A 13016-nucleotide genomic window follows, 5' to 3' on the forward strand; every position below is an offset into this window, starting at 1 on the left:
CCCTCTGCTCTCATGAGACCCCAAAGTGTGCCTGGTCCCCAACGTGAGGACATGGAGCTGTTGGAGCAGGTCCAGAGGAGGGCACGAGGATGCTCAGGGGCTGGAGCAGCTCCTGAATGGAGCCAGGCTGAGAACATTGGGGCTGGAGAAGAGAAGCTGCGTGGAGACCTCAGAGCAGCTTCCAGTGTCTGAAGGGGGCTACAAGGATGCTGGAGAGGGGCTCTGCATCAGGGACTGTAGGGATAGGACAAGGGGTGATGGGTTCAGACTGAAACAGGGGAAGATCAGGTTGGAGATAAGGCAGAAGCTCTTCCCTGTGAGGGTGCTGAGGCGCTGGCACAGGGTGCCCAGAGAAGCTGTGGCTGCCCCATCCCTGGCAGTGCTCAAGGCCAGGTTGGACACAGGGGCTTGGAGCAAGCTGCTCCACTGGAAGGGGTCCCTGGGTTGGAGCTGGATGAGCTTTAAGGTCCCTTCCAACCCAAACCAGGCTGGGATTCCATGATTCTCTGATGCTCATAACCTTGGGGTTGACTCCCGAGCCATCCATCCTACAACATCCATCTGCATCCCAAGTCCATCCTCCCCTGAGCATCCAGCACTCCCTAAAACAGCCAGAGGGATTCCTTATGGATCAAGCAGGGACCAGCAAACCAGATGCCCCTGGGCCTCCCGCCGCACACAACCAGGGTAATCTCTGTCATACGGCCAGAAAAGGGGAGATTAAATGAGATCAGATGTACCTGCCTAATTTTAGCTCCCTCACATGCTTCGGGCGTGCTGCTCCTGCTCTTCCCTTCCTCCTCTCCAAGCCATGGGGCCACCAGCCAGGAGAGGAGGAAACCAGACCGGCTTTGGCTGGGAGGTGGTACCCAGCGCACTGGAGGTGGTGATGCTCCCCCTGCACTGGTGGTGGCCATCCTCAGCCTTGGGAGCATCACCATTCCAAGCCCAGGGAATGCCTCCCTACCCATCCAGCCTGCCCCTATTCACACTGAGCTCCTGCTGCTGCTTTCCCCTCCACCTCCTGCTGAACTCCTGCAACGTGACAGGGACATTTGCTGCCCGCTGCCTGCCCTGACCTCCCTCATGCCAGCCCTAAGCCCTTGTCTTGTCCTGCTGCCAGCTCCATCAAACGTCCCCTGATCCAAGGTGACATCTGATCCCTCATGGGACCAGCCTTGGGTCAGAGCTGCGATGCAACAGGGACAGAAGACATCTGAGCCCTGCGCTCAGCATGAGCTGCACCATCCCCAGCATCCCAGCCGGGTCCGCACGCCCTGGAAGGGGATGGGGAGGAAGGATGCAGTCCCTTAGAGCTATCACAGGCAAAGTGATGGGGAGCTGGGGACCACCCCACATCCCAAAGGGGGTCCTGGTGCTGGGGAGGGCATCACACAAGGCTGACAGAGCTGGGAGGTCAGAAGTCGCTGCGAGGGCACAGGGCCCTGAGTCACAGCATCCATCCCGGGATGAGTAAATCCCACGAGTGGCACTTTCTCAATCCCAGCGGAAGGAGGAGGTTTCTCCAGCATCCCCAAGGCGCTTTCCCAAAGGGGCAGAGCTGGGTCACAGCCACATCCCTGCTGTGGGGCGAGCGCACGTCCCCAGGGCCATGGGGCATGAGGGCGAGCAGCAGCAGGCAGGGAGGTGCTCAGTGCTTCACCTCCTCCATGGGATCCCTGGTGCTTCCTCATGGATCAACGGGTGGGAGTGAGCCCAGGGGATCTGTGGTCCATGCTGAGCGTGTGGATGCTGTTTCTGATCCATGGAGTTTGGGCGTTTAAAGGAATGATCTTAAAGGTCTTTTCCAACCGAGTTGATTCAATGCTTCCAAGTGTTCCCTGTTTTTCCCACTGCTGCAGCAGATTCCCAGAGCTGGATCTCAGGGATCCCACCCTGGAGCATGCCAGCAGTGGGATAACGCTGCCATTACCCCATAATAACCCCATGCCATGGCCGCATCCAGCCCAGGCTTGGCACGGGGTCAGTCCCCAAGCCCTGGCTTGCATAAGGTGGGAATGTGGGAAGTCTCTGGCTCTGTCGGGATGCTCGAGGGAAGGGCTGTGGAAGCAGCAGCCTGGAGCAGGTTGGAGGCTCAGGGGAAGCCTTTGGAGCAGTGTCCGTGTCACCATGGCAAATCCATGTGCGCATGGATGCATCTCCCTGCTCATCCTTGGTGTTTGGATGCGGCTCTTAAAACCCAGGTTGATTCGGGCACTCAACTCCTGCCCGTTCCAAAAGCCCATCCTAAGCACTAATGGTGGGATTGACCCCTCAAACCCAGAGCAATTCCTAACCCGGATCATGGCCAGCTCAACCCAGGATGCAGGAGCAGAACTGGGCTCTCCCTGGACCATTGCTCACAAGCAGCATCTCGCATCCCTCCCTGCAGGGAGGACCACATCCCAAAGCAGGAAACCACCCCCAATATTACATCCTGCCTTGCTTCGACATCAGACAGGGCCAGAGGATGGGGAAACAGCTCTCCAACACCCTTCCATGGATTATTCCATGCATCCATCCCGTTATCCCGCTCCCCACAGTTACTCCCCTACCAATGAGCGGCAGCAGGATGAATTGGCCTCGCGTCCCTTTGTGCTCCATAGCCAGATAGAAGGAGTAAAACCACCCCAAAATCCCAAATCCAGGGAGAAGATCCCCTTACCTGGGTGAAGCTCTTGCCATCCATCCCATCCGCTGCATGTTCGGGCATCATCCTTGGAGCATCCGAGATGGTTTGCTGGGACTGGGAGAGTTTTATCACCTCTGATCCCTGCGGAGGAAGGTCCCTGCCTGTCATTGGCTGGGCACTGGGGATAAGTATGGGATTTTAGCAGCACTGGTGTAATCCCGGAGCTGTGGGATGAGCACAGCGGAGCTGCCTGGGATGTGATGCTGATGGGGTTGGGTACCCACATTGCACAGTGTCACCATCACCCCTCATGGAGCATCCCTTTGCATGGCAAGAAATAGCCTCCGGACCACGGGGCAGGCAGATTTAGTGATGAATCCCCTCTCCTTTTCCCTAGGATTGGGAAATAAATGAGGAAATCAACACTGGGATGGATGTGTTTGCAAAGGGATGCTTGGGAGCTCCAAGCGGTGCTTGCGCATCCCCAACCCTGGTAACGCACATGTGTGCACGTGTGTGCATGAGGCAGGAACATGTGGCTGCACACATGGCTCTTACCCGGCTTAACCCGGATCTGCTTATACAGAGGTGGCTCCTCTGCTTATACAGAGCCTCTTTGGGACCCCAAAACACCCTCACAGGGGGTAAAACCAATGGGGAAGAGCTGCAGTGGGAGCGGGGGGCCCTGTGGCTTTGCCCCTGTGTGCCCATGGGCATGCAAGGCCCTCTCCCCACTGCCCAGTAAAGAGGTTTAAGGCTGATGCACTTATTCCTTGTGTCCAGGGCAGATTATCCGGCTGGCGGGGCCGGAGCGCTGGCACGGAGCCCCAGAGCCCTTATCTGGGGCAGGCAGGGCAGCAGAGCCATGGGGAAGGAGGGGGGGCAGAGCTGCAGCCCCACAGTGCCCTATGGCCGGCGGCTGGGGTGTGATGGGGATCGAGAGAAGGGGCAGGGATTGGGTTTGGGGGCAGCAGCATCCCCCCCCCCCCCAGGGCTTGGGCACCTCCTGCATGTGCTGAAGGTTCAACCCAGCCCTGAATCTCAGTCTGGCCTCTGGGTTCAGCATCGTCCCTTTGCAAGGGGAGCCCCAGCCCCATCCCTGTCCCCATCCTGCTCCCTATCCCATCCCTGTCCCCATCCTGCTCCCTATCCCATCCCTGTCCCCATCCTGCTCCCTATCCCATCCCTGTCCCCATCCCTGTCCCTATCCCATCCCTGTCCTCATCCTGCTCCCTATCCCATCCCTGTCCCCATCCTGCTCCCTATCGCATCCCTGTCCTCATCCTGCTCCCTATCCCATCCTTGACCCCATCCTGCTCCCTATCCCATCCCTGTCCCCATCCTGCTCCCTATCGCATCCCTGTCCTCATCCTGCTCCCTATCCCATCCTTGACCCCATCCTGCTCCCTATCGCATCCCTGTCCTCATCCTGCTCCCTATCCCATCCTTGACCCCATCCTGCTCCCTATCCCATCCCTGTCCTCATCCTGCTCCCTATCCCATCCCTGACCCCAGCCCCAACCCATCCCTGTCCTCATCCTGGTCCCTGTCTCAGTCTTATCTTCATTCCCATCCTATCGCGTCCCTGTCTGCACCCAGGTCCTTGTCCCAGTCCCATTCCCATCCCCATCCTGCCCCTATCCCTGGCCCAATCCCATTCTCCTCCCTGTCCCTATCCCTTACTCCACCCATAGCCCCCTCCCTGCTCCTTCTCCCAATCCCATTCCCATCCCCATCAAATCCTTGTCCCTTTCCTCATCCCCAACCCTGTCTTGGTCCCTGTCCTAGTCCCATCCTCATCCCATCCTGTTCCCATCCCCATCCCTTTCCCAGCCCCATCCCCATCCCTGTCCCCACCTCACCCCCATCCCATGGCTGACAGGGACAGCTCAGGTCTATCCAGCCTCCGATGGGAGTCGAGCCATGACCCGCTGTGCTCACACCATGCGTTTGGCAGCACCTTCAGCCAACAGAAACCTCTTTTACCTCCAAGCCCTCCTCTTTCATCTCCCAAAGGATTCCTTTTATCTCCCCAAATCCCTTTGCTGCACAGGGAGAGCTCTGCCCGCTCCAGGCCGGGATCCTCCCTCCGCTGGCATCTCCAGGCCGGGAAGGACAGAGCCACCTTTGTTCTGTCCCTGCTCCTGTTGCTGTAGGGAATGTCACAGCGCCCTTGGCGACGGCGGCTTTCCCGTCCCTCTCCTGGCACGTCCGTTCCAGGATACGGGGGAAGAAAGGGACCCACAATGGGTCAGGGGCATCGCTGCGTGTCCTGGCAGGGATTTGCTCCCTGCATCAGGACCTTAACTGGGATGTACACGGAACAGAGCCAGGGTTGCTCCATCTCCCACCACCATGGGGTCAATGGGATGCTGATCCCCACCCTCAGCCATTCCCAGCCTCCTGGAATCCTCCTTGCAGCAGGCACTGGATAAACCCCGCCATTGTCCCCCCCCTGCTTCATGTATAATTCAGCACATGGCGAGGGCAAGGCCTGCCCTTTCCAATGTGGGATCCCCCCCACTCCGGGGACCTCAGTGGGTGGTTGGGGACCATTCCCAACACAGCGTTATAAAGAGGCGATGGAGGAGCAGCCGGCTGGGATGCGAGCAGGATTCCCCATGGGATACCCCCTGGAACCCATCCAGCTGCACCTCCATAGCATTAACCCCATGGCTGGGTGTGAAAGCAGCCTCTGGACTTTCCCTCTGCAAGAGCTTCCCATTTCCATCTCAAACAGCCTCATCCAAGACAGAGCGCTCTGCCTCCCACTGGAGCATGGTGATGTTGTACTGGGATAAGGCATTCAGATCCCGTATTCCCAGCAGCGCTGGTTGCAGGTGAAGAGGTGGTTTTATGACTTTAATAGTGGGATAAAAGCTCTTAAGGAGGCCTTGATGGTTGTATGGCATTTCCCTGTGCTGGGAACCCATTGGAAGTGGGATGCATGGTCCAGCCTGGAGACTGGGATCTGCGAATTCAGTGCAGCCCAGTGAGGAATCCCAGCCTCAAACAATGCCTGGGTGCATTCCTCTTGGAGAGAGGCTGTCTTGGGACACATTGGAACAGAGGTGGAATCACTGTCCCTGGCAGCGATCACACACCACGTCTATGAGGCCCTCAGTGCCATGGGTTAGTGATGGCAGCGCTTGGGAATGCTTGGACTTGATGAGCTTAAAGCTCTTTCCCAACCTGATTGATTCCATGATTCAGCAACAGGAGGTGCAACCCCTGCCCTTGCTCTGCCGCTCCCTCCAGCAGCTCCAAGTGCTTTCTAAGGCTCTCCCCATGGATGGCTGGGATCCAGGCAGCAGCACATCACGGAGCCGGCACGAGGCCGGCAGCTCCGGCAGGGACCGGCTGCATCCGCGCCAGCAGAGACTGGGCTCAATCACATGCTAAGAGCAGCCCCATGCCAGGATCCATCCCTCTTCCCTGACCTCCCCGGCTCCGGTAACCAGAAACCACCCAGGGAATTTTTCCAGTCTCATGATAACAGCAAATGCCACATCCCAAAGGAGCACAGGCGCTGCCAGCTGGGTGGGATGGGGGGAAGCCAATGGGATGGAGCTTCTGGGGGCACCCCGGGGACAGCAACCGGTGCCAGGGGTTTGGGATGCAAACCCGGATCTCGTTTCGGAGCAGGGATAACTGGACCTAAAGAGCTGGGAAACAGACACAGGCTGAAGAGTTCCCCATAGGAATTCAGGCCTGGATGCTTCCCCAAGCATCATTGACCATGGTGAGGGGGAAATGGGGATGAATCCCCTAAAACTCATCAGTCCCGGCTCCAGGAGGCTGCTGCTCTATGGAGGGAGCTGAGCCCCAGGCCAGCAGCAGCAGAAATAGGGGAGGGGAAATGAAAATGAACCCTGGTTGGGTTCAGAGCATCCTCATCTGCTGCACGTGGGAGCAGGGGCTGGTAACGCAGAGCCCTAAGAGCTGAGAGCAGGAATAAACCATGGCCCATAATAACAACTGGGACCCCTAAAGGACAGGAACCCCCAAAACAGGGTCTCTAATAGCCATGACCCTAATAACTGGGACCCCCAAAACCATGGTCCTAATAACCACAACCCATAATAACGGGGACCCGTAAAACCATGGTCATAATGGCCATGACCCTAATAACGGGGACCCCCAAAACAGGGTCCCTAATAACAATGACCCCTAATAACTGGGACCCTCAAAACCATGGTCCGTAATGGCCATGACCACTAATAACTGGGACCCCCAAAACCATGGCCCCTAATAACCATGACATCTAATAACTGGAACCCCCAAAACAGGGTTCCTAATAACAATGACCCCTAATAACAGGGACCCCCAAAACCATGGTCCCTAATAAACACAATCCCTAATAACTGGGACCCCCAGAACCATGGCCCCTAATAGCCATGACCCTAATAACTGGGACCCCAAAAACCATGGTCCCTAATAGCCATGATCCTAATAACTAGGACCCCCAGAACAGGGTCCCTAAAAACCATGATCCCTAATAACTGGGACCCCAAAAACAGGGTCCCTAATAACCATGACCCTAATAATTGGGATCCCCAAAACCATGGTCCCTAATAGCCATGATCCTAATAACTGGGACCCCCAGAACAGGGTCCCTAATAACCATGACCCCTAACAACTGGGACCCCAAAAACATAGTCCCTAATAACCTAGTAACCCAATAACCCTGACCCCCAATAACCTGACCCCTAATAACCCTGACCCCTAATAACCCTGCCCCCCCAAAAGACATGGCCTTTAATAACCCCAATCCCTAATAACCCTGACCATAGCCATAGCCCCTAATGAGTGTGACCCCTAATAAGTATAATCCCTAATAACCCCAACCCCTAATGATGCTGCCCCCAGGCCTTCTTGCTTCCCAGTGGGGTGAGATTCCTGCCAATCCCGGTTGCACAAGCACCCCCCAAACCCCTCATCACCCTCTTCCGTACTTCCCATTCTCCCTTTGAGTTGTCACCTCCAAACACCCGGTATTCCCAGCTGGAAAACAAGGGGAAAGGAGCACATCCCGGCTGCTGGGAGGTGGGAATGTTGCAGCCCTAATTCCCCCTTTTGGATACCCCCACCTTTGGTTTTGGGGTGGCTCTAAACCCACCTCCCCTCGCATTAAGCCGTAAGCTCCACTCCTCCGATGAGGGCAGTAATAATGGGATTATCCCAATCTGGCTGCGGGACAGGGAAGCTCATTATGGAGCATTAAAGAGGGGAAAATTGGGATTTCCGAGGTCTAATAAAAGCTCCTTTCCTTCCGGGCATCCCCAAGGCTCATTTTGGGGCTCATTTGTGGGTTTTTCGCAGTTTGCCAGGATTTGGGAATGGTTTTCATCCCATTCAGGTGTGGGGGAACTGAGGCACAGCGGCCACAGCGCTGCATGGGGACCACTTCCATGTCCCTCAACGCACCCCATAGGACAGCCCCGCATTCAGTGGATAAAGCGGGGTGAGGCACTTTGGGGGGGCTTTTCCCTATGAAAACACGGGAAAGGAGGATGGGGAGGGGGAAACCACCCCAATGAAGGGCTTGGGATGAGGTTCCCCCCCAGTGACTGACCCAGCGTCACCGTTTTGATGGGAAAAGGGGAATTTGCCCCCTTTTTCCAGCCTCCCTCTGGGTTCCGGGATCGCGAGGACCAACAGTGCCACCTACCGAAACAGCCCTCGCCGTTCCCTTTTCCCCATCCCAAAGCGCATTCCCACGTTCCCAGGAATACAAGAACCCCCCCAACCCATCCCCTGTTTGTCCCTATGGGGCAATGCCAGCTGCCCATCCCCATCGCATCAGGCCTTGTCCCTGTAGGGCTCCCATTTACACTCCTGGGGCTGGTTTTAGGTTCGTTTTATGGCTTGGAACTGTTAAGATCTAAAGCTCCTTTCCGACCCAAACCATTCCATGACCAAGTCTTTGTGGCCACTGACACTGGGGGATTGGCTCTTAGGGACACCAGAACCCCCCAGTCCATCCCCTGTTTGTCCCTATGGGGCAATGCCAGCTGCCCATCCCCATCACATCAAGCCTTGTCCCTGTAGAGCTCCTATTTATACTTCTGGGCCTGTTTTAGGTCACTTTAGGGCTTGGAAACCTCCTTTCGAACCCAAACCATTCCACAACCAAGTCTTTGTGGTCACTGAGTCCCACACATTCTTAGGGACACAAGAACCAACCCCTGTTTGTCCCTATGGGGCAATGCCAGCTGCCCATCCCCATCACATCAAGCCTTGTCCCTATAGGGCTCCCCTTTACACTCCTGGGGCTGGGTTTAGGTCCCTTTTAGGGCTTGGAAAGCTCCTTTTGAACCCAAACCATTCCATGACCAAGTCTTTGTGGCCACTGACCCTGGGGGCTTGGCCCCTGAGAGGGGAAACTGAGGCACGCCCAGGCCTGCCCATGAGGCTGCAACGAGCCCCACCTGCAGCTCGTTGAGCACTTAAGGGCCCCTATAGGAACCTATATAAACCCTTAACCCGGTTCCCACTGGGGTTGCTTGATCCACGGCTATGGATGGAGCTGGGATGCAGCCGGCCCTGGGGGCCCTGCTGCCCACCCCGGCCCCGGAGGTGCTGGAGCGGGTGCTGAGGCAGCTCCATGGCCCCTTGCCCTGCTCTGCCTCCATCGCCCGCCTGCGGAAGGGGCCGGCCGGGGGGTACGAGCCCATCGGGAATGCCGGGGATGCGCTGGAGAGGAGGCAGTTGGCCAATGCCAAGGAGAGGGAGAGGGTGAGAGGGGGACCCCGGCCCCATGCATGGGGGGTGATGGTGATGGTGGTGATGGGGGGGACCATGGGCACCCCTGGGTGCTTGGGCCGTTGGCCTTAGGCCTCTGCTGGGGGTCATGAATAGGAGGAAGCCTTTGGGGGGTCTGGTTTAATATGGGGGTTATATAGCATATGTATTACAATATGTTTATTATATTTAATGTAGTATTATATCCAATACAATATTTATCATTATCTTAATTAAATATTAATTATATTATTAATTACATTACAATACACTAATTAATATTATATTTAATACTATATTATATTCAGTATAACAAATATATTAATATGGTAATATATCAATACATTAATCATATTATATTACTATATTAATACATTATATTCTTATATTTTTCTATAATATGGGGGGTTTCATACAGTTTCATCCTAAAAGGACCTCTTTTAACCCTTGGGGCCTGGTTAGATCCCAGTTTAATCCTATGGAAGGCTAGGTTTAACCCTGGGAGGTTCTGGCTTAGTTTGAGGGCTCCAGTTTAACCCTAACAGAGCCCAGTTTAATCCTGAGGGACTGGGTTTAATCCTAGGAGGACCTGGCTTAACTCTGGGGGGCCTGGTGTGACCCTAGGGGGTTTAATTATGGGGGGCCAGGTTAATCCTAAAAGGACCTGGTTTAAACTGGGAGGGGAGTGGGTTTGATCCTGGGAGGGCCTGGTTCAACCCTGGGGTGCTCAGTTTAATCCTGAGTAGAGGCTGGTTTAGTCCTAGGAGGACCTGGCTTCATTTGAGGGGGGGGCAGGTTTAATTCTGGGGTACCCAGATTCACCATAGGAAGGCCTGGGTTAATCTTGGGGAGCCCAATTCAAACCTGAGGGGGGCCAGTTTCATCCTAGGAGCACAGGGCTTAATTCTGGGGGTGCCCAATTTAATCCTAGGAGCCCATGGTTTAATTCTGGGGGTGCCCAATTTAATCCCAGGAGCACCTGGCTTAGCTTTGGGGGTCCCCAGTTTAATCCTAGCAGCACATGGCTTAATTCTGGGGTCCCCAGTTTAATCCTAAAGGGGCCCAGTTTAATCCTAACAGCATTTAGCTTAATTCTGGGGGGCCCAGTTTAATCCTAAGAGCACATGGCTTAATTTTAGGGGGCCCAGTTTAATCCTAGCAGCACAGGGCTTAATTCTGGGGTCCCCAGTTTAATCCTAACAGCACATGGGTTGATTTGGGGGGGCCCAGTTTAATCCTAGGAGCACATGGCTCAATTTTGGGGGGCCCAGTTTAATTCTAGTAGCACAGGGCTTAATTCTGGGGGGGCCCATTTAATCCTAGCAGCACCTGGCTTAAATTTGGGGGGCCCAGTTTAATCCTAGCAGCACATGGCTTAGTTTTGGGGGTGTCCAGTTTAATCCTAGTAGCACTTGGCTTAATTCTGGAGTCCCCAGTTTAATCCTAAAGGGGCCCAGTTTAATCCTAGCAGCACAGGGCTTAATTCTGGGGTCCCCAGTTTAATCCTAGAAGCACATGGCTTAATTTGGGGGGGCCCAGTTTAATCCTAGGACCACAGGGCTTAATTCTGGGGTCCCCAGTTTAATCCTAAAGGGGCCCAGTTTAATCCTAGCACCACAGGGCTTAATTCTGGGGTCCCCAGTTTAATCCTAAAGGGGCCCAGTTTAATCCTAGCACCACAGGGCTTAATTCTGGGGTCCCCAGTTTAATCCTAGCAGCACATGGCTTAGTTTTGGGGGTGCCCAGTTTAATCCTAGCAGCACAGGGCTTAATTCTGGGGTCCCCAGTTTAATCCTGGTGGTTTTTTTGGGGGGGTTTTGGGTGGTTTTGGGTGTTTTAAGGGGCAGTTTAATCCTAGCAGCACAGGGCTTAATTCTGGGTCCCCAGTTTAATCCTAGAAGCACATGGCTTAATTTGGGGGGCAGTTTAATCCTAGGAGCACATGGTTAATTCTGGGTCCCCAGTTTAATCCTAAAGGGGCCAGTTTAAGCAACAGCTAATTCTGGGGAAAGGGGCCCAGTTTAATCCTAGCACCACAGGGCTTAATTCTGGGGTCCCCAGTTTAATCCTAGCAGCACATGGCTTAGTTTTGGGGGTGCCCAGTTTAATCCTAGCAGCACAGGGCTTAATTCTGGGGTCCCCAGTTTAATCCTAGCAGCACATGGTTTAATTTTGGGGGGCCCAGTTTAATCCTAGGAGCACATGGTTTAATTCTGGGGTCCCCAGTTTAATCCTAAAGGGGCCCAGTTTAATCCTAGCAGCACAGGGCTTAATTCTGGGGTCCCCAGTTTAATCCTAGCAGCACATGGGTTGATTCTGGTGTCACCAATTAAATCCCATGGTTCCCAGTTCACCCTTGGGGTCCCCCCCCCATGCACTCCAATGAGTTTCCCTTCTCTTTATCCCCCCCTTTGCAGATCAGGAACATCAACAGCGGCTTCTCCAAGCTCAAGGCCTTGGTGCCCCTGGTCCCCCGCGACCACAAGCCCAGCAAAGTGGACACCCTGAAGGCAGCCACTGAGTACATCCGGCTGCTGCGGCTGGTGCTGGAGGAAACGGGGGGGGTCAAGGTAAAGGGGGGGTCACCCCAACATCAACCTCCCCTGTTTCAGTCTGAACCCATCACCCCTTATCCTATCCCTGCAGTCCCTGATGAAGAGCCCCTCTCCAGCATCCCTATAGGCCCCCTTCAGACACTGGAAGATGCTTTGGGGGTGCAGCCTAGCACATGGGGGGGTTCTCATTGACCGACACCCCAAAATCCTTGCCCTCAGGCTGCTCTCCATAACTTCTCGCCCCAACCTGCACCTGGGGTTGCTCCTTGCCCTTGGTCCTATTGATCTCCATAGAGCCGGCATCGGGCACCCCTCAAGCATATCAATGCCCTCCTAGATGGCAGAGGGATGGGGGGGGCCCAGCACCCCAGTTTCAGTGTTTTCTCCCCTCTTCTCACACCAGCAGGATGCTCATGGTGGCACCGCTGGGACAGGGCCTGGTGCTGCCCCCCCGTGTCCATGGGGTGCTGCCCCTGTGCTGCACCCCAACCCTGGGATGCTACAGGAGAGTGGGGAGCTGGTGAGTTGGGGGTCAGGGTTGGGGTGATGGGGTTGGGTGCACCCAGTAGTGGGGGACAATATGGGATGGGGGCACCCATGAGCCTTGTGGGGAGCTCCCACCCCTGAGCTCAGGCTTTGGGGAGCCTCTGCTTTATATCAGCATATTAAATATATAAAATACACCATATATGTATATATGCCCCAAAATACTCCAAAATGAGCAAAACCTTGTGTTCTGGGGGCTTGTTTTTGAAGGTTTTACCAGCCAATCCCTAAAAACCCCTGGAATCTCCTGCAGAGACCCACGGGGGACCTGGACCTGGTCTGACACCAAGTTGGATGCTCCAGCACTTCCTTTGGGGGCTGCCTCCTGTCCCACGGCCGGATCCAGCCCCACATCCCATTACACTGCCCCTCAACCTGCCTATCCCCATTATGGGGGGGGTCCATCACTCCTCAACCACGATGGTGAGGCCAGAGCTGTAATTAATAGCTTTATGTGAATGTAATTAGCAATTAGCAGCGCTGCTCCCCCCCCTTTATTTAATAGAACTCCCAATTCTCCATCTATCTCATAATAAAAG

General features: G+C 55.1%; 2 protein-coding genes across 2 annotated transcripts in view; one reads left to right on the forward strand and one right to left on the reverse strand.

The window, feature by feature from the left end:
* The window catches only part of HK2 (hexokinase 2), a 35990-nt gene extending 33219 nt beyond the window's left edge, over positions 1–2771 (reverse strand). Inside the window, exon 1 of the mRNA XM_061348232.1 lies at positions 2666–2771. Coding sequence (XP_061204216.1) covers positions 2666–2716 — 51 coding nt within the window. The 5' untranslated portion in view covers positions 2717–2771. The remainder of the gene's footprint in view (positions 1–2665) is intronic.
* Positions 2772–9160: 6389 nt separating this feature from the next.
* Positions 9161–12760, forward strand: FIGLA (folliculogenesis specific bHLH transcription factor). The gene is made up of 3 exons (XM_061348280.1): positions 9161–9370; positions 11794–11946; positions 12731–12760. The coding sequence occupies exons 1-3, from the start codon at positions 9167–9169 to the stop codon at positions 12758–12760; spliced, it is 387 nt and encodes a 128-aa protein (XP_061204264.1). The 5' UTR covers positions 9161–9166.
* The last annotated feature ends 256 nt before the right edge of the window (positions 12761–13016 follow it).

The sequence above is a fragment of the Neopsephotus bourkii genome, unplaced genomic scaffold (assembly GCF_033783945.1).
Source record: "Neopsephotus bourkii isolate Nb327-2 ecotype Australia unplaced genomic scaffold, CSIRO-AGI_Nbou_v1 NB_346, whole genome shotgun sequence".
Classification (NCBI taxonomy): Eukaryota; Metazoa; Chordata; class Aves; order Psittaciformes; family Psittacidae; genus Neopsephotus; species Neopsephotus bourkii.